Here is a 27,995-nt window from a genome sequence, read left to right as displayed (position 1 = left end):
ATTCCCCGTCTGTAGCAAAGCAGTTAATATCTCATACAATGTATAAAATATACACTAAAATACAATACAACAACATAAATACTGTTTACATTGTATTTAATGTTAAAATATTTCAAAACTCTGATCACTTTATTCCTCGTATTCACCTCAGATACATTTCTTCTTTGCAATTAATCAACACCCCTGATATATCTCTGGTTGTATATATATAAAATAAGCATTAAGAAGTATTTTGCAAAATCCACTCTATTTCCCTACGAAATCCCAAAACTACAAAATGGGCTATGTATGATCTATCTACCGCGGTGAACTTATCGAACCTTGGATTTTAGGGACGAACAGTAATTTACTGTTGTATAGGTGTGTCACAATTCTGGTTATTTTGATTCAGGCTCAAGGTGCAATTCGTTTCGTTTCAAAGGAAACAACTGACATTTCTTTGTAAAATAAGGTCATTAATCTTGTGAATGCAACTGAGTAGGTTTAGTAAAGAAACTTGACATATAGGGTACACATGCAAAAAACAACATACACTTTCATATCAAGTTTCAAGTTCACACGTTTTAAAAAAAACCTTCCTTTAGTAGCTGTTTAAAAATGAATTTTCATCGGAAGAAGAAAAATTCAATAACTTGAGGTTGTTGTCTGAAATCAATCACAAACTATGTTATTCATCAGTACGAACGCATGCAAATTTAGAACAAAGCATTTTAACAAAGAAACAATATTTGTCAAAGTGGACCCAAGTAACTTAGTTCTAGAAGAATGTTAGAGTTGCTTTATGTTCTGCATAAAGAAACCATATTACTCAATATCACGCTAAAGAGAAAGAAAGGTTTAATTTCCCTTGTAAATTACGCAGTAGAGGCACAGAAGGCTGATTTACAAGAATGTGAAAGTTGCTATATTTTCTGCAGTAAGAAACCTCTCATCTCATTTCCATGTTAATGAAAAAGAGGGGTAAAATATTACCTGTAAATTACGCCTAAGAGTTTAAGACTTGACTTTGTTCAATGAAGTCGTTTGTTTAGTAACACCATACAAAATCTTAACCATCCGGAAATTTTAATTTTAATTCGGAAGTTAATTAAATGTCGATATGTATTAACTTTTTGATATTTGTAATAAGATTGATACACACAGTTATCTTTCTTAACACAAATATATTTTAACATACAAACAAATGATACAATTTATAATAACGGTTATTACAAACAATGATTGATATACAAATGCTTTACAAACTTACAAACAATTTGAGTCTTCTATGTGGTTTGGAACTTAATGATTTATCGACGGTTCACGATGAGTGAATTAATTTTGTGATAATACACAGGTACTTGACTGGTAGATAGATAGCTTCTTCACACGCAAGATATTTTATTTTTCGCTGAAGTTATACAATGTCTCAAAAGAAATAGAAACGTCTGAAGTTAATTCTCTAAAGTCAAACGGTTTGTAATGTTTGAAATCTATAAACGTTCCTGGTAAAATATTTGTAGTTTTTACATTTGATAGCGTTTGTCACAGTTATAGCTTCCGAGATTTATAGTTTACTAATAAACCAACAAACACTAGTATACAAGCGAACCAATCGCCTGAAAGCTGTCTCTTGGTGCATCGATTTATAAACGAAAGACGAGTTTCTCGAAAGATCAGTCGGCAACAATATTTTACTTACACACATATTTGTTGATTCTTACACTAGAATCTTCTGTAAATTTAGTAAAGAGGCGGATATTACGCAATACACATTGAATAGCATAAGTTACATGCATTTCTCTATATATATTTAACTAAAACATCGATATTAAAATAAATCTATATAAGTATCAGTAAAACCGTTACAATATATATTACACGTGACTAAAATACACTTAAAATTGTCTAGCTTTCTTGTACTAGTCAAACACAAGGACATGTATTCAAACTGAAAATGAATGATTTCGAATTTAGTTAAGAGTTACTTGTGTTGCTTATTTTTAGACTGAAAACTGATAAAACAGTGGTCTATACACATTCAATATAACAACTGATATCAAAAGAAGAAATGTTATAGTGTACGTTTAGAAATGTTTACATTTAAGCTATAAAAACCCGATGATAAGCATATTTTTGCTTTGGTCACTCGCATCGATCAAATGAAGCTATGCTCAGATTCAACAACATTACAGCCTTAGTTATGTGACTTATTTCCTTAAAAGTGCTTGTATTTTGTTAGGTTGTTAAAACGCATTCTAGTTACGTTCATTAATATTTTTACGTAATTAATTCAGTCAGACGCATGAAATTACATTTATAATTTAAAAACACTAGAATAAACACTATTAAAGTGAATTTTTTTATAACTGAAAGTTGGGTATAGGAGACATTTTGGGTATTTTAATATGTTGCTCAAACTGCTAAGCCTTAATAATGTCTGTTTCACGTTGCTGTGCGCATATTAACTGGCATTCTATCCAGGAAGATCATACGGTAACTGTTCGTATATACGACATACATTTTTACATCAGTCTAACGCATTGATGGTACTGGAATCAACACTGGGCAGTTTTCCAAAGGCAGCAGCTATATGTCACCGAGATACACAGGAAGATTTGAAGAAGCGGTTTTTTTCGTAAAGCTTTCCTATTTTCCTTTGTGAAGTTGTGGATTATATATTTCCAGAAGTTATATGAAATTGATCAACTACAGTGATTCATATATGTTTATTTGTCCTTATTTTATCCGATTAATCTTTAGCTTCCATGCTAACAACAACTTCAACGGACTGTTATTTTTCTTCATCTGGGTTTTTATTTATCCAAATATTTTGATGCACTGTGAGCACCTCCCTCGAAATTCAGTTTAATTTTATTGTTTTGATCACTCGTATGTGGTTCTACCAAAGCCATGTTCATGTTCAAGGATATTACAATCTTTGGACATGTGACTTATTGAAATTGCATGTAATTATTTACTCTTTATAACATGTTATGTCGATGATGATGATTAGTTAGTAATGTGCATAAAATAAGTACATATTTTGCGGCTTCTGATTTGATTCTTAGATTTATTATATTTTGACTTTATTTTAGAGGATAATGTGTGTTTTCTTATAACAAAGCAACTTCGGGCCATCTGCTGTGCCCGCCGAGAGGAATCGAACCCCTGATTTTAGCATTGTAAATCCGTAGACTTACCGCTGTACTATCGGAGGGCAACAAGAGGAAAGAAACAGTTAGTTAAAAGCTCTTACGACCAACTCTTGAGTTACTATAATCGAATAGAAGGAATTGGCTGACACTCTTATAAGGTATCCACAAAACCAAAGTACAATACTCTAACTATTGACTACAGGCAAAAATACCAATATTACGTCTCATTCAAAATTATGCTAAATCTGTTCAATTTACGAGCTTAAGCATTTTACTCTTTATTTATGGTTTTGTTTTCGCTCAAAACTGTACAGTTGGTTATCCACACTGTTAACCGTGGGAAATCGAACCTCGAATTTTGACATTGGAAAACTGTAAACATATCTCTGATTTACTGGGCGCTTTTATGCTTCCGAACGAATACTTGAGAAAAAAGTAAATGAAAATAATAACACTATGATGTTTTTATGGGTGCAACATTTTACGTGCTATCAAGTTCAAAACTTATTTCATTTTTCTTCTTTATTATCATTATTATTATTATTCCACCAAGAATAGTTACATTTTACTTACTTTATATTTGGAATAAGTAAAGAAATATCAATAAACTGAATTAGAAAAGCTAAATATATCCATATTAATAAAATAAATTCAGTTATTACGTGTGGCTGGGAGAGAGTTTTTTTTTTCATAAGACAATTACATTGATTCAAGATGGTGTATAATAACTTCACAAGAGATTAAAGGAGATTTTGCACAGATTTGTTAAACCGTATTACCAAATCATTTGTGAAAATGGGCTTTACAAAAAAAATGTAATAGGTAGTAGATGTAGCAGGTCTGAACACGCAACTAAATGACAGATGGACTTTTCTCAACATTGAAAGAAGTGCGCATATATACTCTTGACTAGTATCAAAAGAGTTTATATAGCTGAGCATTATTCTTATCTACACAATATATAACAGGTGAAGAATTTTGGTAATAGCATAATTTCACATAAACTAATCGTGAAAGAGCGAGGGAATAAAAATTTGAAATGAATAACAGTAATGCTTTAGTACTTGTACTTTATTGAGCCTTTGTGTCATGTAGAAAAAATTATATGAGAACAAGCTTTTTTTCTGGAGAACTTATTTTATTTCGCAACTTAAATTTGCAGATCATCTGTGGAACCTCATCTGGGTCCACCGATAGTACAGCGGTATGTCTTCGGATTTACAAGGCTAAAGTCAGGGTTCGATTCCCCTCGGTGGGCTCAGCAGATAGCCCGATATGGCTTTGCTATAAGAAAACACATCCAACACACACACACTCATCTGGTGCATTAAAACCTTTATTGTATTCAAACATACTCATCATTCATTCCAATCTTATAAATCAATAAGTAACTAAGCGTAAAACTAATCAGAATACAAGGAAACATAAGCTGCTATGAAAACTATACATATAATTGTGTGTTGGGAAAGGTTGTCTGAGTTTAAAAATCAATTACAATCTCAAACAGTCGTTTACTCTCATTCGTTTAGAGCGAATCATTAATTTCAAATTAAACGTAATATTTAGTTATTCAACAACACTTTTAGATAATGAAACCTTTATTCTATTAAACATTTATAAATCTTTCGATCGAAAGTATATTCATGATAAGGCCTACATTGTATGGTATAACAACATATTTTTTTTAGTTTGGTTTATGTTATATATTCGCATATCATGATTTTGTTAAAACAATTTGGTTTGTTTCCGATATTAACACAAATATACATAAAGAAAATTTGTGCTACTTGCCCTTAATCTTTAACTGATAGACTAGAGGGAAGAGAGCTAGTTAAAACTATCTACTACAAACTCTTGAGTTGCCCTAATCGAATAGTGAATTTAACCGTCATTATCAAAGTAAGGAGCACGATTTTTTGTATGTCAATGGGACGCGAACCAATGATCAGACTGATATAGAAACCACTAGGACACGACTGGCTAATATTTCTGGATTCTCATTAGACAAAAGAAAAAGAAAACACGTTCGAAGAGAAAAAGGCACTATCACATCATCTCTCCCAATAGCAAGTTTAAACGATTCTTTGTTTTGAAATTCGCCTAAATCTACATGAGAGTTATATGCACTAGTCATCCTTAATTTAGCAGTGTAAGACAGCTAATCACTACTATCCACCGCCAACTCTTATACAAACTAATAGTGGAACTGATCTAACATTATAATGCCCCCTCGGCTAAAAGGGCGAGCATGTTTGGTGTGACGGAGATTCGAGCTTGCAACCCTCAGATTACGAGTCAAGCACCCTTACCATCTGGTCATGCTGGTTCAGCTGAAAAAGAACTCTGTCCCCATCATTTGTAGGAACAAACTTAGTAGGAACTACTGTCACACTACACAATATTCTGCTAACTCTACAAGTAAGTGATAACAATCGCCTTTTTTAAAACATTCTCGCTAGGTTATTCAATTGCCCGATGAAAATAAATAAATATTGCATGATCGTTCAAAGTTTCATACTAAACATGCAATTAAGTGTAGTTAGCGAAGTGGAGTGGTAGGATTTATGTATGAATATCTAACTACGCTACCATATGGTTACCTGAATTCCTTTTCGTATTCTCCTGCACATTGAAGCTTTTAATGAATGTGTGATTTATAATCAGCAGTTCTGCCTTATATTCACTTGTATCCCATACAAAAGTGCAAGCTGCGATTCATACCCTATTTCACAAATGAAACGAGTTCCGATGAAAGAAAAATAATTGCAGATTCAAGTTAAGCCTAACTCAAATAGTTATGTCATGTAAAGGTTCCTTTTATTTTATGTGATGGGTAATAAATCAAACCTTGAAGTATATTTATGTTATTCGAGAACTAAAAATAATTACTAAAGGTTTCAGCCAATTTTACTAACCAGATTAGTGATTTCGCATGAATTAATTAGGTTTTTCTAATATTAATTTAAGAATCTTCTGGTATGGCATTAACTTCTTGTTCAACAATATTAAAATTCATATGTTGAAATACAAAGAAATACGGTTCGTTATTAATTGGTCAGAATGATTAGAAGATCCCCAAATATTGTTTATAGCACCATCTGATAATGCCAGTTCACGTGATCACAGATGGTTCTATATAGATTTGGAAACTTACTTTTACCATAAATTTAAAAGTGGCCAGAAAAACTAACGAGATTTTACAGAAAAAAAAACCTGTACATTACTTAATAGGAAACTTTTATGATCTGCATCTGCTTGTTTAGTTGTCTGTTTATTTAAAGTGTTCGAACAAAGGTACACAAGGGTTATCTGCATAGCGATCCCTACTTTTGAACTGAAAAATTAGAGGGAAGGTAGTTAGTCACTCAAGAGCATCCATTGACAACACTTGAACTATTTTTGTTTGTTCAATTAGTGGAGTTTGATCTTCACTTTTTAGCGCATCCATGGCTTCAAGAACGGAATAAGTTTCTGGAGCGACGGGGAGCACATCATGAACTCTCGGTTTCACAGACCATAAGCTAAAGACGATCAGGGCTCTTCTTTTGACGTGCATAGTTTAAGACGACAATTTCATTTTAAATATTCTTTAAAACAAGAGCCAGGAAAGTAATGACAAACTTATATATATTTCTTAAAAATATATAGACAACTTTAGAGAAATGTTCCCAATTCAACCTATCAAAGCTCTCATTAACATATTTATGGGCTACTGTTAATCAGTTTATCATGTTTTCTGCTACATATACGGTATCACATAACTAAGTGTGAATGTCAATCTACCTGAAAAAAATAAGCTTTCTCTCCTGAAAATAGAAATACAGGCATGAATGGTTAAAATTCTATCTTATATTTTATTAATACAACAGCTGGCATAGATATATTTTGAAGCATTTCTTTAACCTGTTGATAAGTTATCTCTATTACTACCAAACATTACTGTCATTTTTAATTTTCTTGTTTTATAAGTTCAATTGCAGGAGTGGACAGAACCACTAACTTAAATACATTTTAATAATAACGTGAACTTCCTGTTGTAACATTCAAAATTATGCATATTTTTGTTCTTCACAGAAAACTCTGTTCTTCGACAAATTGGCACTATATTTTCCTTGAATTCAGTCAGCTAACCAAGGCCATCTGGTTAAACTGTAATGAGCGTTCTAAAGTTCAAGTCAATGACGTCACGATCTGGACATACATCTACTCATGCAACATACTCAGGTGGGGTACTCTTTTCAAGGAAAGCATAAAATGCAGGGGTTAACCAAGTGAAATTTCCAAAGATTAATTTTCTTTGTAAACCCTATGTTGATTCACATGATTATGCTTAAAATAGGGGGAGGGGAAGTAGTAGTCCTGTGGTTTAATAATTCTGTTTCATACTGCATCATTCGAAGAAAAGAAAAGCAGTCTTTTTCGAAGAAAACTATAGATGAAGTTATTTATTAAAAATCTGCGTGAAGATTAATTATTTTTAATGCACATGTGGCTTCTATAATTGGTTCATTTAATAAAAAACAGCAAATGTGATTGATAAGCACGTTATTATAATTTTTTTACAATTTTGGAATGTGTTTTTATTATAAGGTAATATAGGTATATAAAACACACATATTTGAAGCTGATGTATGAAGAAAATCTTGGATATACAAATTAAGTAGTATTTATGCGCGTATGTAGAATATGGTAAAAATTATGAAACTTTCATAATTATAAGTACAATAAACAATATATTTTGTATAAAGAAAGGACCAGAATCCAACGTTTGACTTTCAAAAACCTTCCAAGCTGTGACACATGGTTAAGAAGGTTGAACAGGACAGAAGACTGAGAAGTCAAAAAATGAAGTTTAAAAATGCAGAATGTAGGGAACTTTCTTTTGACTCTATTAATTATTTACGTGATCTGTGTTTATTGTAAAGAACAAAGGTAATTATATTGTTCTTCTAACAGTATGGGGGAAGAGGAGAAAGGAAATGAAGTCTAATACTATGGCTAGGTTTTGAGCCAGACAAATGCATTAAAGCTTCTTTAGAACGTTCGTCAGTCTACATTAATACAACCGTCATTCAGTTTAAATGGGGTCAAATTCCTGTAATATTGCTTACGGTGAAACTAAGCATGAAAAAAGACATTGATAAAAGTGAACTAAATGGTGTAAATTGCTCGAACTATACGAGGTCTGTTAAAAAATACGCGGACTGTTTGAATTGTGCGGCTCCACTTGGTTCCAGGGGAATCCGCTTGGTGTCGCTAGGTTCGCACAGATCAACTGATTACGACGCCATTTCCCGATTGCAGATATCTTCATTTGTGTAATAGCTACGCGGTTTTAAGTGAAGTGCGATTTTTTCGTTTGGCGAATTTCAGAATGAATGACCTGAAGGAGCAACGACTTGCTGTGAAATTTTGTGTTAAACTTGGAAAATCTGCGACTGAAACTTTTGCTATGCTTAACACGGCTTACGGTGGTGTTGCTAAGAAGCGTACGGCATGTTTCAAGTGGCATGAACGTTTTAAGGATGGTCGACAGTCCATTGAAGATGATGAGCGTCCTGGACGTCCTTCCTCGTCAACTGACGACCCACACGTCGACAAAATCAACATCCTGGTGCGGGCAAATCGACGTCTGACTGACAGGGAGCTTGCTGAAGAGTGTGGGATATCAGTTGGATCTTGTTACGAGATTTTGACCGAAAAATTGAAGATGCACCGCGTTGCTGCGAAATTTGTGGCCATTCAGCCCTCAGAACTCGTGTGTTTTGGCCAAACACTCGATTACTGTTCTTCCCCACCCGCCCTACTCACCTGACCTTGCTCCATGCGATGTTTTCTTGTTCCCCAAACTCAAAAGACCCTTGAAAGGAAGAAGATTTGAGACGATTCCCGAGATTAAGGCAAATGCAAGGAAGGAGCTGGAGAACATTACAAAAGAAGCGTACCAGGACTGTTTCAACAAGTGGAAACACCGTGGGGATGTGTGCGTTTGGGAGGAGAGTACTTTGAAGGGGTCCCAGACCTGTAACTTCTAAATAAAGTACAATTTGTTTCATGACGTCAGTCCGCGTATTTTTTGAACAGCCCTCGTACATGAAAAGTGTTGGAGTTGTTGTTTTGAATTAAGCACAAAGTTACACAATGGCCTATCTGTGCTTTGCCCACCACGGGTCTCGAAACCCGGTTCTTAGCAGACATACCGCTGAGCCACTGGGGGGCAAAAGTGTTGGAGAGTATTTTCATTATGCAATATAAACCTACTCTACTGATGCTCAGGAACAATCTTTCAGACTTACATAAATGAAACCGAATGTGTTTAATTGTATTTTTGGAAAACTAATAAAAATCTACAATTCTCGTATTACTGACACTAACCAACTTGTTTATAATGATGTTTGGATAATTCGGCTTAATTATTTCTGCCTTTTTTTTATAGATATTATATTTAAAAAACAAAAATTAGTTACTAACTTGTGATTATATTCTTTTGTAATCTATTGTTTGTTTTTGGTTTTCAAAGAATTACGGAGTGACTCTAATACTTCATTTATTTTCCAATATTTAGTCTGAAAAACATGCTCACATATGTAGCTCTTATATTCTGGGTTTTGTTATGGTTGAAAAAAATAGGTCATTAGTGTATTAGAACGTGGAGGAGCAAGAGGAGTCTAAGCCTATCCAATAAAATAATCATAGGGCAGAAATATTTAATTCTGTGATGAAGGCCATCTTAAGTATAAAAGGCTTCTTATGGCTGAAACACTGCTGTCGTTATTTATTATTGCTTCTTCTGCAATTGTTGCCACTGCTTAGAATGAATTTATCACACTATGACTTATTAAGCCGTATTAAAAAATACTATAACTCAACAGGAATTTAATTCTTTAATGACTTTTTAAAGGCTTATAGAAAAAAGAATTCCAAAACAATTAAATAATTTTAGTAAAACTGGAGATGAAAAGTATAAAAAAACCTTTGCTTTATTGTAACTTGCAATTAGCAATTGTTAAAAAGATTTCAAAAATCACATTTGCTTTCACTGATGAGCCCTTGCCCCTCCCCCACACATATTAATTATTTGTTTTTCAATATCATTGTTTATTATAAGTTTTTTCTTTCATGGTCATGTGGCTTGCTACATGTCTGTGTATTACAGTAAACAGATTTGGCTGCCATGAAATAGGTAACATTTTCTGGAATTTTTTAAACCTCGTAGAGTGTATACAATTTACATTCGTTATTTTTTTATTCAACCAATATTTTCTATTTTGTATCTTTACTCTTAGTTTTTACCAGTAAAAAGTTGACCTGTCACTTCACATTAGAAAAGTTCAGTTCAAAATTAGTCAATTTTGATTAAATCATTTTTGTATTCGAGTATACGACCGCATTTTTACCGTATTGGCAAAATGTAGATTTAAACAAACTGTTATTTTAAATAGCTGAATATATATTCTTTTCTTAGGACCTTTTTAGTTAGCGATAAAAATAATACTTAACACAGAACCTGTCCGTCTAGATGTATTTCTTTTTCCTTAGAATTAGAGAAAAATATATCCATGGTCGATAAACTAAATACTTCTTCACTCTTTTCTAAATAACATACAAATGTTAATTAATACCGTATGCCCTATGTACTTATGCAATACATGTGGATGTGGGAAATAGATTAATAGTACTAATGTTTTATCTCTGACAGTCATTTCGCTTTAAGAATTACTAAACCGGAAGTTAACTCATTATTCATTAAAAATATAATAACGGAATTCCAAAACAATGACCCAAAAAAATAGATACGAGAAGGTCGTACATGCAATAAGCTCGATAAATCGTGGGTGGAAACTGATGTGTGAAACTAATAGCGACCATGACCCCATAACGCCATACACATATACATCTTGAGGACACAACCACTAAACATTATTATGCACTTTTTTCTTAACTGTGAAAACAACAAAGGTAAGTGACGTCTTATTTTTTCAATTTTCTTAGATTTATAATGACTAATTCAAAAAGTTGTATGTTTAAAAAACGGATCTTACTTTATGATATCTTGGCAACAGTTGCACTCTGTAAATCAAGTTTCATGCTTTTCTTTACGTTATCGAACATCTGACTACTCATACGCGTGTATATATATTAGTGAAATTAAATAATTATATGTAAATGAAGTCAAGTGAATAAACAAAATCATGAGAAAGAACTGCTTTAAAATAGCAAATTACAATCTCTGATTATTTATATTATAACCATAAATGTTTAAACCATAAACAGAACATATTAACATGAAACAAAATACACTGCATATTTTCAAAAAGGATCCAAAGGTACAAGCTACAATGTGGGATTATAAAATGTATCCTAGGTATTGGAGGCGACTACAGAAGTAGGACCCACATTGCGGTGGAGATACACCGTAGATCATTCTTAACCTCCAATTTGCTAGTCTCACATTAGAAAATTAGAAATTAGGAGAATGAGATGTTGGGACTTAAGCCCACAACGTCCCATATCTATATCACTTTTCACTGACTGCAGACAGTTGTGGGATGGTGACTGCTCTCCCAGGTTAGAATAAGAAAAAGATAAACATATAAAAATGAAAAAGCCAATGAAGGGTGATATAAATATGGGATGTTGTGGGCTTGAGCACCCACATCTTGCTCTTCTAATTTCTAAATTTCTAATCTTCTTATGTGCAACTAACGAATATGAGGTTAAGACTGATAGACGGTGTATCCCCACCACAATGTAGGACCTTCTTCTACAGTCACCTCCAAAACGTAGGATACATTTTATATCCCACGTTGTAGCTTGTACCCTAGAATCATTTTTTTAAATGTGGAGAGTATTTAAAAAAATCATATTAATGTGTTTTGGTTTATGGCTTTAAAAATTTATGGTTAAGATATATATATATGTTTAAAACTTGCAGTAAACACTCACGTAATGCATCCTTTCTCATTATGTAGTTATAGGCATGTTATTTCCAATAAAACCATTTGTCTATTTTTTTTGAGACCGGGAGGGAGGTAAGTCCTCAATCAGTTGTGCACATTTTTCCATACTTTTGTTAAGAAGGAAAATTTAATAGTTTATAATTATTTCAATATATATATGCAAACTATAGACTAGAAGAAGCTATGGTTAATTTTGGGGATTCTATATTTAAAAAATATCGGTGTTAATCAGAGGTAAGAAATGCTGGTCTGTGATGGTAATGAAATATCCTTATCTGCTAACAAATGATAGATACAGTAAGCAGAGTAAAGTAACGTTTTATTATTTGCAAAAATATTATTATCGAGGATAGTCGAAATTTTTATGTAAAGGTTTTATTAGAAAACTGAACGACTCATCCAGGGTGGATGCTGAAACGAAACTCACTTCTCAGAGAATTAAAGTATTTTTTTACAAGCTCTACGCTTGATTGAACTTGGTTCAAGAATACACATTCTTGATACGACACAAATAACACTAAGCGTTAATCACAAGATAATATTTTTAAATTTACATCAAAACATTTAAATGCTATTTTATGGACATAACATTACTGTTATGCAAATAATCACTTGGAAAATTATTTCCACTTTTAGAAACACAAATTATATCACAGCTATTTTGTGCTCATTGATTTCAAGTAATTGTTGAATTACAAATGAAATCAAACGAGTAAGAGGAGCCAATGAAAAATTGCTCATTAAATTCAATTAAGATGAACTAGAACAGGTAGTTCAACATTTAAATTTCATCATCTAGAGGTACCAGTGAAAGAAAAGAGAGCCAAGTGACAAGTTGTAGTTGATTCCAGATTAATGCAAATAATTACAATTTAAAATAAAAATGTAACAAAAATCTTTTAAACTAGAGTAGACACCATCTACTAATTATTTGTAGGAAAAAGCTATTTTTCATACTTATACCTGCATGTTATTTGAATGTTGGATAATAGCTTTTGGAAGGCTTGAATTTTGCTACTTTATATTTGTGTTTGGTTGCCCTATGCAGACGACTAAATACTTCTGAAAGAGTATAACTCTGACATGGATGAGAACCTCAAGAAATGTCTAAAATATATTTATTTTAGAGGAATTTTTTCTTACTAGTTTTCAGAAAACAAATATATACATTCACGTTGAAAGACAAAAGGGAATGTAGTTTCATTTTAACGTAACAGAACATTGTCTTTTAGGACTTAGCTTAAAAATAACAGTTTAACTAAAAGTAAGAATTTGGAGAGGAAGCTGGCAAAGGAATTTCCAGAGGGGTTTGAAAGAACCGCACTCAAGATAATACAGAAATAGCTTCAAACTCGTCTTTCACACCGAAATAAAGTAGACCACTTTTTCATCGACTAAATGTCAATAGTTTATCCTTTATTTTAGTAACTTACAACAAAGGCTCAAATATAAGCTTAGTCATTGCTCTAAATCAAAACGGTAATGTATTATAACATTTTTAACGAAAAGTAGGCCTACTGTCCGGTTTTTGTTGTCGTTATTATAATAACAGATAGATGACTTTCTGTAACTTACGCAAACCCTGTTAGACGGGAGATCTTTCTTGAATTCCCATTTTATTTTATTATGTTTTTGTAGGGAGTTGAGGAAACAGGTTTTAGTGATTACTGTTACTTATTACCTTAAAATAACCTTTACTCTTTTCAATCAAGAAATTTCAAAATTTATAGTAATTTGAATAATATTTCAATCACGTTTTGTATTTAACTTAAAAGAAAAACAAAAACGATTAGACTAGATCAAGTATCCTCTCGTAAGAAAGTTTACCGACATTCGGTTTTGCTTGATGAAAATAAACGACAACGTAAGCTTTCTGAATAAAATATGAAATAGTGGTGAAAACAAAGATAATTCGTAAAAAGGTGTTATTGGAAAGAAAAATGTAAGGAAAAATCATGAATATTTATTTTCCCTGTAGTAATTCTGAAGTGGTTTTAAATCCAATTACAGTCGACAGACTAGCACTATCTCAGTTACAAATGCTTGTTTCAGTCTTTGTAGTTTATCTTGGACAACAGTTGGTAGAAAAACAGAACTTACAATTTTTCTTGATATTCAATGATTAAGTAGTGTATTAAAACGTACAGTGGCAGGCTTTACATACTTCATAAATTAGGCCAAGATAAACAGAGCACGAGAGCCTGTAGAAAAGCAAATTTAACTGGACTTTAATCTTCTGTGTTTCCGATTAAATATAAGCGCGGAGAACAAGTTTGGTATTTATATAAATAGATAGCATATACTAATGAAGACTTCCAATTTTGCAAGGAGATTTGTATTTTGTTACGCGGAGGGGGTGAGGCACTGTTCAGACAAGAGTTTAGAAAACATGTTGTTGTGAATTGTCAGATTTTCAAGCTCATAAAAGGTTTACATGCATTTCACAAACAAAATCCACCGTCACCCACCGATGTACGATGATTCAGAGAATATAATTCTCTAATTTTAAGATTCCATACACGAAGAACGGATCAAAGTCAGACCGTGAAGAGGACATAATTGCCTAATTTAATTCTGAGCACATTTTATTTTGTTGTCAATTTAAACAACGTTATGTCAGTACAATAGTATCGTGTTCAATGTTTGTTACAATTGCAAGCTTGCTATAATGTTTTTAATTCCAGTCTGTGGATCTAAATAACACTTTAGCTTTTACTTTACGGATGTGAATGTCATGAAATTTTAGATACCAGTGCAGTGTTGATAAACGGATGACTTATGAATACACAAAAACCAAGCAAACTTGTTCGGAATAAATATAATACGAAGGGTTAAGATTCCGAGAATGTTTTATACCACGTCGCAAAGAACATGAAGGATTCCCAGATGATGGGGATTTTCAGGAATACAACTACTTCTGGAAATATATTTTTTAACTCGAGTACAATGTTTTCTCCTAAGCAAGTTTCGTTTATGCAATGAGAACTTAAACCACTGATTTACATAACTTTGTATTATGGTATAGACCCGTAAACCCTTACTATTTTAACTATCCATATTTCTATAAAACATTTCCCGTTAAGATATAGAAATTTGCTCAACAAAAGTACTTCGCTGAGGAGTCAGTTGATAAACCAACAAATACGAAGCAGTTTCTGTCCAAGTTTAGAAATTACGTACGATCAGTAATTTATCAAGGCTACACTTTGGAAAGTGTAATTGTTCTTATTAGAATACGGTTCAAGAAGAAATTAGTAGATGGAGTATTTTAAATCAAGAAAAAAATTTCTTAGCCGATTTTGTGAATCACTTACAACAACTCTATTTTTCATAGTTTCATAAAGTAGAGAAGTTTGTGAAACTTAATAATAGTATTTTCTCTTATAAAGATTACAAACTTCATATTCAGTCCACAATATTCTAATTACATATTGGGCAGACGTAAAAAAGCAAAACCTTTAACAAGAAGTTTTCAAATAATTATTATTTTTTAATCATAAAGTTAAATGAATGTGGCAAGTGAAGGGTTTAAACTAAAATTTTAAGATATAACTCATTTTGGAAGAGGGGGAGATTCAGCAACAATTCTCACGGCACATCGATAAACTAAACCTATACCCCTTTTAGACATGTTTATCGATTCACCGAGAGTAATACGTTAAAAAAACGGCTATAAAGACAAGATTGCTAACTTTCCATGAAGCATTAATTACAAAATTTTAAAATATGGACCTGAACATATTATTTATGATGTGTGTATTTTTTTCTAAAAACAAGTGAACTTAAAGAAGAATGCATAAAAACATGACAACCATATTACACTTGCTATATCCAGTGCCAACAAAGCGTTTCGCCAATACCAGAATTCATTTGACTAGCCAAAATAGGGCGGACACGATAGTGGTTGAGATTCTATTAATACTTTCTAACTACATGAAATAGTTTTGTTCTAGTGTAAACCAATGTTCCCTCTATTTTTTCAGTATATATCCGGAATGAATGTTGTCAATTTCACCAGTATCAAGGCAATGTATGGATGTGGGCTACCAGTTTTGGTGAGGGGATATTTTTAACCTTCGACTCTAATGGAAGATTAGATCGCTTTAGAATGCTACCAGTTGGTTATTTGGCCATATAGAAGGCGAGGGTGATTAAGGCTTTCGATAGGTTGAGATTCCTCACATTACTGAAGACGTACGCGGCACTTGATTGATTACTGCACGGCTAAGAAAGAACACTGGTTTGAGCTAGAAAACAGCCATACACTAATCCTTTTATCTTAAACTAAAAATACTACCTACAGAATCGTTCTTATGTCTACCTGTCTAAACAACATGGAAAATATAGACCATAGACCACGTTCTTCGCAGCTCTCCCGATTGTAATAACTACTTAATTTGAGCTTCAAAGCTTAAGTTCTTTAGCCATCAAAAGGACTAATTTTTAGTATATTTTAGAGTTTAGTATAATTGAAATTAGCTTCAAATCAGGTATAAAAATATGGATACTTTAAGTGATGTTGAAACAATGTCTTCTCCAGTGTTCAATTTATATGACTATATATGTAAAAAAAATAAATTAATAAGTTATGCTTAGATTTTTGTAGATACGTCCTTGAAAAACTTGGGAACGATTTAGCATTGATAAAACAAGTTGAAATTACTTTTGAAAATGATGTGAGGTATCAACTATGCTGCCAAGTATAACTGCACACATTAAAAACAACACATGAAACGTTCACTTGGATAAACTATACCAAAAGGTAACTGATAGTTTTAGATACGCTTCAGCTAGTATACGATCAAGTCTTGGATCCATATAAGTTATTTTAACAAAAACTCCAAAATCAGATGGGTTGGATCAAGCAAAAAAATTCATATAATCCAGACCAGTGATAGCGTACAAATATAGTCACGTGCTTTCGCACTTTTTGTTTATTTTTATTTTCAACAGTTAAAAAGAAAATCTTGGATATAATACTGTGTCGTTACATACCTTTCAGTATATGGCATTTTAGAAGCAACTGTGTTTGTACTAAGGTACTGAATAATAAGTAATACTTTATTGTGTCAAAGAGAAAATGGAAATGATATACTATATACAAAATAAAATACACAATCACAAGAAAGGTCGCTAAAGTGCTATGCTTATTAGGCTTAGCGTGGCATACAGGCTTATATGCGAAGCAGTTGCACTATTTATGCCAGATGCTACGCCGCGTATAACTGTGTCAACCTGACGAATTGAAAAGAAATAAACGATTCTCAGAATTCTTTTTCACCACGTCACAGTTATACCCTCTTTCGTTTATCTACAGTTATACAACTTTAGATTTCACACACTGTGTAGGGACTAGTTCAATCCACTGTGATGTCAGCACAATTCTTTCTTTTGGATCCGGAACTACTAGGTAAAACAGTCACGGTTACGTCACACAAATAATGAATTACCTTTTGTTGCTCTAATAAAAATAGGTTAGCCAAATATTTTTCTTGATGTAGATTAGAAATCAGAATAAAGTCCCACCTTTTTTTTTTTTTTTTGAACGATGTGGTGAATGTGTTTCGTGTTTGTTTGATGGAAATAACGTTAGCTCTGGAAGCCTCTCGCTATCTCCGTAGTAGGCATCAGGGTTTATACCGCTGAAAATCGGGTTTATATATCTGCGGAGGAAAACAGCACAGATAACCCATTGTGTAGCTTCAAGCTTAATGACAGACATACAAAGCAAATTAAAACAGAACCTTTTTTATTAACTTTTACGTTTTGCAAAGAAAAATGTGATTTACTATCTTCACAAATGGGTATTTGTCAATCACATAAAAGTTACGAGAAACACATCAAAACATTAATTTTTGAGCTATCGTGAGCTACGACCAGTTGAGTACTATGTTTGATTCTCATAAGAGTAACTTGAAATCCTTGAATTGTATAAAACAAACTTATCAATGAACGTAAAAATACACAAAGATGGGAAATATTTTTATTATAAAATTCAAACTCTATAACAATAATATCTAATTTTATGTATAATACACTGAGAGACTTTTCTTGCTCTCCCGTTAAGTAACACAGGTACATTTTTCAACATGGTTGACAAAAACAATTTTGTTATCAGTTGTATTACAGTAAAAAAAAAAAAAAATCTACAGCAAGTTGAGTCCTTCCGCGTGTGGGGATTGTTTTTATGACGTATTTGCAGACCTAAATAGCGCCTTGACAAAAATCTGGCGAGAAAGAAACACACCGAGGTCACCAACGTGATTAGACATCAAAGCTAACCAAAAAAACATAGGTTTGAAGTGCAGAAGCGTAAATAACTAGGAAGTAGAAAACGTTCATGATTTCACAGCACTTTACCAATGCCAATCGTTATTTAATGTTGACATAATCTTCAAATAAAATGTTCGAATTAGTTTATCCATGTAACTTGTTCTGTGCATCATAATTCCACGTCAGGAACCCGAGTGCCTCCAAGTGGTTTGGTTTGGTTTGAATTCGAGCAAAGCTACACGAGAGCTATCTGCGCTAATCGTCTCTAATTTAGCAGTGTAAGACTAGAGGGAAGGCAGGTGGTCATCACCACCCACCGCAAACTCTTGGGCTACTCTTTTACCAACGAATAGTGGGATTGACTGTAACATTATAACGCCGCCACGGCTGAAAGAGAGAGCATGTTTGGTGTGACGGGGATTCGAACCAGCGACCTTTAGATTACGAGTCGAGTGCCTCCAAGTGTCGAAATAACAGTCCGCCTTGCATTATTTATTAGTGAGCTAAGCATACAGTCCATATTGCGGCTTTCTATTTAAAATACACCATCACATACAATTGTGATTTCTTTAGTAAAACGAACCCCAAATTAAACGTTATAATCCTTCAAGAAAATAGAGGGTTCCTATAAATTTATATGAAGAATTTTACTTGCCATTTCTGTATCAATAAACATGTATGAATAACAGAATATATATGAAAAAACAAAGAGAGGGAATGACCGAGTATAATATTAAAAATGTGATGCTGGCTTCTGCGATTGATCATTAATGATTAAATATTAGATTTCGATTTGTTTTGGAAACAATTTAGCAAACATTTGAAGTATTAGTAATAATTCAGGTTACTTTGAGCAGATTTCTTCACATATCTAGCACTCAGTCTCAGAAGAGTCTGTGCTTAACAAAATTTTTATAAGGGCAGTTGTCTGAGCCACCTTGGAGTAATCGAGAAGTGATGAAGTTTTACAGAAGAATAATTTGTGAAAAGTACACTTTTCTACATTCTTAAGTCCGTTCGAACAATTTATTGAAGTTCCGGTTCTCACAAGGTGATATCAAATACTCTTAAGAAATTTACGTATTTTGTTCCCAGACCAGTTACTGTATTCTTTCATTCTGAAATTGAATTATAATAACTATTTTACACAAAATATATGAAACGATCTGAGAGTCCACCTTATTAAGCATCAATAACAATTCTAAATGATAATACCTGAACTTATAAGGCTTCATGACTGTCTGTCAAGTTAACCGATCATTAGTGCCAAAAGTAATTAGTGCATATTTTGGATCGTTCCGAAATATAGACATCTATCTTATCATATTACATATACAGACTAACAACATTTCTGCAGTTTCTCAAATCATCTCATTTAGCTGAGTGTTATCCTTTTGTTAACGGAATCAATGTTTGCTACCTTCAGTTTTTTTTATTTTTCAAATAGTGAAGTCTATCAACCAAACTCGTAACACAAGTTTTTTTTACAAATATTTACATTAGAAGAACAACAACCCTTCAAAACTTGCCACAAGAAATGGTATGTTATTGCAGATTTGTGACACGTGATTTGGAACACATGACGCAGTAGTTATAAAGTGCCAAGATATGCATATTGTCACGGATTACTATAGAAACGGTGTGGTTACAGGCAGGTAATAGGCAAAATTACTTGTTTAACGATTGTAACTATTGCTCATTTCGTAGAGTCTTACACAAAGAATTAAAATCGATAAGAAATAGCAAGTTTAACAGCTTATACTAATCACCAACAAAAGGAACTTGTTGTTAACAGTCAATAACAGTTGTATTTAATGAACAATGACAGAATGAACGTACTGGAGATTTAATTTAATGATTGTGTTTTCAGTTACTATTTATAAATAGGAAGAATAGATTTTCCCATTAACAATTTACTTGAGCACAAAGCTACACAATGAGCTACAGTATTAACATTTAACTATCAAAATCTAACATAACGTTCAATAAAATTTTAATTCTTGTAGATAAAACAACACAATCAACAGCAATTTTGAGGGAACTAATTGACGTTCCAAGGTTCTTGGGTGGGACTATTTAAACCGACTACAAGTCTTTGGTATCCCATGTATGAGTATCTACAGAAAGTTTGATGGGAAAACAACAGACAAATGCTTAATGCCATGTTCTGAAGAAATATATGATAAACTTTGTTTCAACTCCATGAAGTTCCATAAGTATTTCTAAAAGTACAGTAACATTTTAATAACGTGTTCTGTGGTGACTGATTTATAAACACAAACGTATATACCCCCTATACGTCCCCTGCTGGTATAGCGGTAAGTCTATGGAATTACAACGCTAAAATCAGGGGTTCGATTCCCTTCGGTGGACTCAACAGATAGCCGGATGTGTCATTGCTATAAGAAAACACACAAACATCCCTATATTGGAGGTGAAGTAATTTTACTTACGAACATAAGTTGTAAATGGTAGTACATTTATGTTTAAAGTTTTCAGATTGGCATGTCATTGAAAATGACAAACATTAAAATATTTTCTTTCATAGTAAGATTACATTTTTATTCAAGTGAATTTTTTAGATACACCGATAGATATAACGATACGAGGTCAACTAGTACTACTTTCTATTGGTGTGAGATCAACCTCTACTACTTTTTACTTGCATGGGATCAACTTGTACCACCTGCAACTAATGTAAAGTTAACATGCATCATCTGCTATTGGAATAAGATTAAAGTGTACCATATGCGAGTGGTGTGAGATTGACATGTACCATCTTCAACTGGTGTAAAATCAACTTGTACCGTCTGTGACATGTGTGAGATTAACCGGTCCCGTTTCCGAGATAAGACTAACTATATCTTAGGTGGAACCTAAAATTATATGGTGTATTTAGCTAAGCATACAGTTACGAAACTAGTTATGGGGACTACATTCTGAGCACTTCACATATGCAGTATGTATTTAATATCATGTATACTTTAGTATCTATAAGTTTGGATACATATATGTATAATTTTAAAACGTTACATCTACTGGTTATTTAAATCTAACACTGTACTAGCCCCTATGTAGCTACGCCCACAAATGGTATTACAATAGTTTTCAAAACTTTTGGGTGTTTCCCTAGGTGCGCGACCTTAATTTTGGGAGGGGCGTTGGAAGCATCAGGAAAACGTTATGTTTATTAAAAGTCAAGTTTAGCGTTGTCATCATTGGCTTTATATAAGTTGAACTTTTATAGGGGGTTGGGGAACAAAGTTCATTACAGAGAAGAGAAGAGGAGGCCGCAGCTTAAATGTCTGAGGAAAAGTGTTGGAAAAAAAAAACTTTGCCAGGGCACTCCTATTTTCATAAGAATTATACATTTTAAACTGCACACGACATATTGTTGTTCGCATAATAGCTTTTCCCAAATGAACAACACTGAAAGGGATAGTGCTTCTTCTATGTAGTGCAATAGTGTGTATTAAGATACATGTACACTTCACACGAATTTGATTCCATTAAACTATAAAAAACACACACACGTGGATCGCTCCACCATTGCTGCTGCTGTATCTTTCTGTGAGCCTGATGGTATGGAAAATCATGTTGATTAGTGTCAATTATTATGAAATTTATTCTCCCCAAACATACACATGATGTTATCAGGTTGTGTACTTTGTGACATATCCTTGTACTTTCACTCGTGATATATCCTTGCCGTGTAATTACAGTCATTATCTTGTAAAATCATGCATACACTCTAAAGTATAGCATTTTCTTTGCTTATTATTGAAGTAGCTACATTTTTCACGCCAAACTACTAAGTACAGTCATTTAAAATTACAAATGCTTCTCTAAAGGATATATACCGAACTTTAAGCATGCAATACATTTATATCACAGTTTGCTTAAACCAGGCACTACATACACATGCACGATACAAATATTGACCTCAACTATAGTGTGTAGGAAAAAATATGTTAGAGATTTTAATTTTTCCTCTTGAGGCCTAATATTATTTATTAGTGTGTGAACCTCCTACATATTAATTAGATGAGGCAACTCATAGCATTCTACAACATATGAATATAACAACTTCGTGAGAGTAGCAGTTATCCTCTTCCATTGAACTGTGTGAAGGTCTTACAGCAGCGAGAAAACAGTTCCTCTTTAAATGGTTAATTTCGACATTGTTTGACAATGTAAATACTTTAGTACTATAAACTAGCTTCTCTATTCTGGATTTATTTAAAGAGGTTCCAAGCTGCAAAAGTAGATGTAAGATAATCATTTTATCTTAGATGTCGTTACTGTTGTCTTCTTGGTGATACTATGTTATACAAGTTGTTTCTATTAGACAGTATTGTCTTTTTGTGACACTAATAAGTCATGCACTATCCACTTTTCGAAAGTAATTATTATTTCTTTCATTTTTGGGCAAAGCCACATTGGGTTATCTGCTGTGGTCATCGTGGGATATCGGACTTCGGATTTTGGTGTTTAGTCAATGGACTTATCGCTGTCCTATCCTTGGAAGAACTTTTAGGAATCAACACTGTATAGTCTTTATCTAGCTTTATCATAAACTTTAGTCTCTTTGTTAAAAGAAAACCTCTAATAAAACCGAAATATTGAGAAAACCCAATAAAGAAAGAAAGAGAAAAGTAAATATTGTATTTATGTGAAAACTGAAACTTTGTTAGAAGTGTGAAATGGAACTAAAACAAATACACAGGTGTGTATATATGAGCACCCGCACACACATGTACTTATTTCTTTATCAATCAATCATGAGCTTGGACAAACTAGTTAAGCCTAACACTTTTTTGCTCTTTGTTTTAATCTTCCTAGTGTTTTTTTATATATATTTCAGGCTAAAATATTATGACACATAAATCATAACAAACAGCTTCTCTGAGCTGGGTAGTACTTATGTTATTGTAAAGTAGTAAGTGAGTGTATATTTTTCAGACAAAAGTGTACCGAGTTGTGTGTAAAAAAATTATTTCGATTTGTAAACCATATATAGAATGCACGACGCAAATCATCTGTAAAGTATATATTCAGTTGTGCATTTGGAATTAGGTAATTTGATCTATACATACTACAGGATGTAACTCATGACGATAACTTACCTTCTGCTCTAAATACTGCAACAGGTGTTGGATTATAAGAATTATGACAAACTCGCTGACAATGCCGGCGGACTTTAAGCAAAAAATCTTACTGCAGAATTCCTGCTATATATTTAGTTTAATAAACTATCATCAGGGATCTCCGATGCATTTTAAACAAATTATAACCAGTAGCATGGGTATTTATTTATTTATGACGACTCACAAATCACCCCTCTTAACTATGCATATACGGTAGCCATTTTCATTAAACATAATATCACTAGCAGCCTATCATGATGATAATTTACACTTCATACTTCAACTGAAGAATTTGTAACAGTTATTGAAAAACACCATTTGGTATCATGATATTCTTGTGTTAGTGTCACGAATTATGGAGTTCCTAAATATTTAAAAAATATATATATCGGAGAAAAAAACGCAGATTAAGATGTTTAGGAACCTTTGGAAATATTTCTAGTCTAACATTGTTTAATGGTATTATAAAATTTCATCAAAATAAAATAGTATATTTAAAATTATTCTTGAGAACATCTTGCAAAAATCTGAAGCACAATAAATCAATGAATGCACTCAATCATTTCAGTTATTTAATTATAGGCCAAGGTGAAAGTTATATCTTGGAACTTTAGGCACCACCTAATAACCTACTTTTCCTGTTTGTACTCAAGGTTCCCCTAAGGCACTAAACTACTGTTTGTCAACTAGTTCTCTAACAGTACCTAACTAATCATATCTTTATTCTTGTACTTTTGTAATAATCGCAAACTTCATTTCATATTTCCCAAATACACCCAGCAAATGAACCTTTCAAAATCTCTTTAAGCGAGTAAATTTACCATTCATTTTTCTTTTCAAAATAACATATGACCAAATTTTCATATATACACTACGGAGTATAGCAAAATGCAATTTTAGAAATCAGACAAACAGATAGACTCATACCTTCTTTATTTTTAGTTTGATGACAAACATTAGCACTCTGAGTTCGTTCACAAATCGTAATTAATTAAAAAACACATTGATTATTAATGACGAGCAAACATTGAAGTTAGTAAAAAAATTAAATGATTAATAATTTCTAAATATTTCTTAAAGAACAAAGTGAATATCCTGTAGGAACAAAAAAATGTTTTACAGTGATTCTATATTTTGTGTGTGTGTGTGTGGCCATACGTCGGAGCGACCTCTCACATTTCATTCAGGGTGCGCACATGTTATTATTAAGTTCTCCTGGCCGAGGCACAGAAAGAATGACAGAGTTGCTTGTCTGCGGTAGCAACATCTGGAAGAAAAGTTCAAAGCCCTTGCACCTGGGCTACTTTTGGCAAGCGAGTTACCAGGAGTCAAAACTGGCTCATCATTTCCAGTCGTGACTATACTGCCAACGGCATGAGCACATCTAGTGTACAGGACAGGCTGGTTTGAAGGTATTCTGAAGCTATCCTTCTTATAGCACGCTACCCTTACTAAATTTTTTTTCTTCTAGAGTATTATCTACATCAATATATTATGTCGTTTCAACAGCAATAACTGGTTTACAAAAACCTAGTAGACGTTTGCTAACTGCAAAATATCTGAAGATTAAAAATTTGGATTTATTTTTACTTACACGTCTGAACGTTTTAATGTATCGAAAAAGTAGACACTTTTAAGATGCAAGTTTTGTTTCCTTTATACCACTAGGCGAAATATAAATTACGTGGAGTTGAAGAATCACAGTTTTCTTAGTTATCTACTCAGCAATTATTTTCGTTAAATAAGGTTTTAAATCAAAAAAATTACTTACAGACTGTAACTTACTATTTGAAATTCGTAAAAGAAACAAAACACGGAGATTGTCATAAGTATATTTTAGTACTTCAAAGTGTACTATGAGGCTATACTTACTTAATTAAACCCCAAGTCTGACTCATGCACAGAAGCAGGATAACATTTATCACATAATCTTGTGGAAACTTGTTTGAGGGTGACAGAAAACCAGTTTCGTGGAGAAACCATTAATAGTTATGCTTAAGTGAAAATACAGACATTCATTCGGTGCAAGTCTATTTTAGGCTTAGCAATCTCTTACTGCTAAAGTGGCTGGAATTCACACAGACTAAAGGTTATTTACTGGATATCCTTGCTTGATGTGATAGGGTTCACAGCTTGTCGTAAATAACAGGTGGAACTGTACCAAATATTATGTACATATAAATATTTTATATTTGTTTACACTTAAAATTAAAAGTGAGGTAAAAATCAATATTCTGATATTAAAGTCCAAAGTTAGTTCTATGATCTGTTTCAAGTAATGAAAAATAATACAGAAAGACAAAATATCGCACGAATTGGTAGTTTCTTTTCTATCACAACAGATAAACAATATTATTACACGGCAATAAAAATATAGAAATAAAACCATTATATCAGTAAACATCAATTAAATATAACATCCATATATTACAAAGCAAAATAAAAATCTTAAGTGTATTTTGTAATAGTAGTATTCAAAAAAATAACTAAAAGAATGTCCATTATTTTTGAGTCTTTCAAGGTACTGATAATAAATCAACACGAGTTAGGGATGGCTAAGCTATAAAGAACTATGCGAAGAAAATGAAATATAGACTTACCGGTTGTTGGTATAAAAAAGACAAAATTTAGAAAAAACAGTGACAGTCCCATGTTCAATTTCTATCTTAGCTTAAACTAAATTGAAGCTCACACTTGACCACATTCACCCTGCTTGTCTGTCTCAACTCGAACCAAGTGCCAGATTTCCGGTCGGGTTTACCCTGCCGGGCCAACTGATTCAAATCATGCAGCCTATTCTGTCTACTTGAGACTAGATATTTCCTATGAAGGGAGCGATTTTTATCGTTTTTTTTTAGCAAAAATATCTTTATAGTTTGCTTTAATATTTCAAAGTAAAATTTCACAATTTTTAAAGAACTGTTTTTGTTCTCATGGCACTGATCTTAGGTGTGACGTATCGTAATCTCATGGAGAACAGAACAGGCACGGAGAGAGACGGATTATTGTCAGCACATAGCATTGGTTAGGTAGGTTATCCTCTTGTATCACTTCGCCACCTAGGGTAAAAACATAACATTAGTCAAGGCTTCAGAAAATTGATCTGCTAGCTAGTGTGGCTCCATCTTCTATATAAAACCTTCAACATATATCAATAATTTATACACAAAAAATAAATATATAAGAGCCTCAGTGGTATTAAAGGCAGAAAAATAAAATAAAACCTAGTCTTTTATGGTGCATAAACAGCATTTTGCAAAGTTTGGTTAAACCCGCACAAGATGAACGCTGGTGTATCCTTTCATTATTTATTAATTCATCCCATTTTAACTGTAGTAGAGAATTTTTTATAGTGTTATTTAATGTGAAACTTTGGAAATAAAAAGTTATTCTGTCTTTTAGAAGTTGTCTAAATAAAGTGAGAATAACGTTTAAACCTAAAAGAGTAAACTACGTTCACTTATATACAATATTCTAGTTAGCACAAACACAATAAGTCGAATAGTATGATTTTCCTGAGCAAATCAACACCACCTTTACTGGTTTTAGAATAAATAAATGTTTACCAGTAGAAACATCAAATGAATGAAAGTTTGAATAAAATTAATGGAGAAATATTTATAATTGTATTAAATGTAGAAACTGAGTCATTGTAGCACTTTTATAATATTTTAAAAAATGCAGACCATATGAGAACCACTCTGATATTGTTTGATAGTTATTTAAATTTGTAACCATTGATAAGGTTATTGTTGTTTTGTTTGATAACTGCATTAAACATTGATCTTTTGATAGAGGTATTGTTGAGCTATTTAATATTCTTTATATCTAGAATTTGAAATAACGTTAGTTTATCATTGAAGAAAATACTTGTTGTGTGGAAAGTATGGAGAAAGCCAATATAATATTGTTGAATAACAAACTTCATAAAAAAATTACGAATTATTTCAATTGATTTCTAATAAAAATTACTTTAGTTAAAAAATTAGGAGCGATGTTTATGGGTATGATTTAGCTCTTATTAGTAGCTATTCTAAGCATGAGCACTAAAAAAGTGAAAATGCGTTGTTTGACGATTATTATACAAATTTACAGTAGCGTGCAAAAGTGTTAGGACAAACTCAAAAATTATATTTTAGGCTACTTTTAAAGAACAATGGAAGATAAATCACAGACGAAACATCAACATTTCATTAATCTTCATATTTAGTTCAACAGAAATTCAGTGGAAGTGCTTGTGTTCAGTAAACAGTTAATATTTTGTGTCAACTTACCTCTTGCTTTAATAACTGCAGGGAGTCTTTCAAACATTGTTGCAACATATTTAATCAAAGTGTCCTTTGGGATTTTACTCCATATGTTCTTAATATACTTTCAAAAATATTTTCTCAACCCAAACGAGCCGTTTTTTCATATATATTTTTCTCTACAAGTGGGTATTTTCGACATCACTGAAGTTTTTGATCTATCAAATCCCA

At 32.6% G+C, this 27,995-nt stretch overlaps 1 protein-coding gene and 1 long non-coding RNA gene across 4 annotated transcripts in view; one reads left to right on the top strand and one right to left on the bottom strand.

The window, feature by feature from the left end:
- LOC143244892 (tyrosine-protein phosphatase 69D-like) overlaps positions 1 to 26,461 on the bottom strand; it is a 295,265-nt gene extending 268,804 nt beyond the window's left edge. For both annotated transcript variants that reach the window (XM_076490367.1, XM_076490368.1), the window contains exon 1: positions 26,118 to 26,461. In XM_076490367.1, coding sequence (XP_076346482.1) covers positions 26,118 to 26,169 — 52 coding nt within the window. In that variant the 5' untranslated portion in view covers positions 26,170 to 26,461. The remainder of the gene's footprint in view (positions 1 to 26,117) is intronic.
- LOC143244894 (uncharacterized) overlaps positions 10,793 to 27,995 on the top strand; it is a 92,317-nt gene continuing 75,114 nt past the window's right edge. Inside the window, exon 1 of one of the 2 annotated variants that reach the window (XR_013025375.1) lies at positions 10,793 to 11,096. This is a non-coding gene — a long non-coding RNA (uncharacterized LOC143244894). Of the gene's footprint in view, positions 11,097 to 26,466; positions 26,551 to 27,995 lie in introns of those variants that run through there. The other variant, XR_013025376.1, reaches the window with a different exon arrangement.

This window comes from Tachypleus tridentatus, chromosome 2, assembly GCF_004210375.1.
Source record: "Tachypleus tridentatus isolate NWPU-2018 chromosome 2, ASM421037v1, whole genome shotgun sequence".
Classification (NCBI taxonomy): Eukaryota; Metazoa; Arthropoda; class Merostomata; order Xiphosura; family Limulidae; genus Tachypleus; species Tachypleus tridentatus.
Note: the sequence above shows the minus strand (reverse complement) of the source record. Positions and strands in the feature narration are given on the sequence as shown.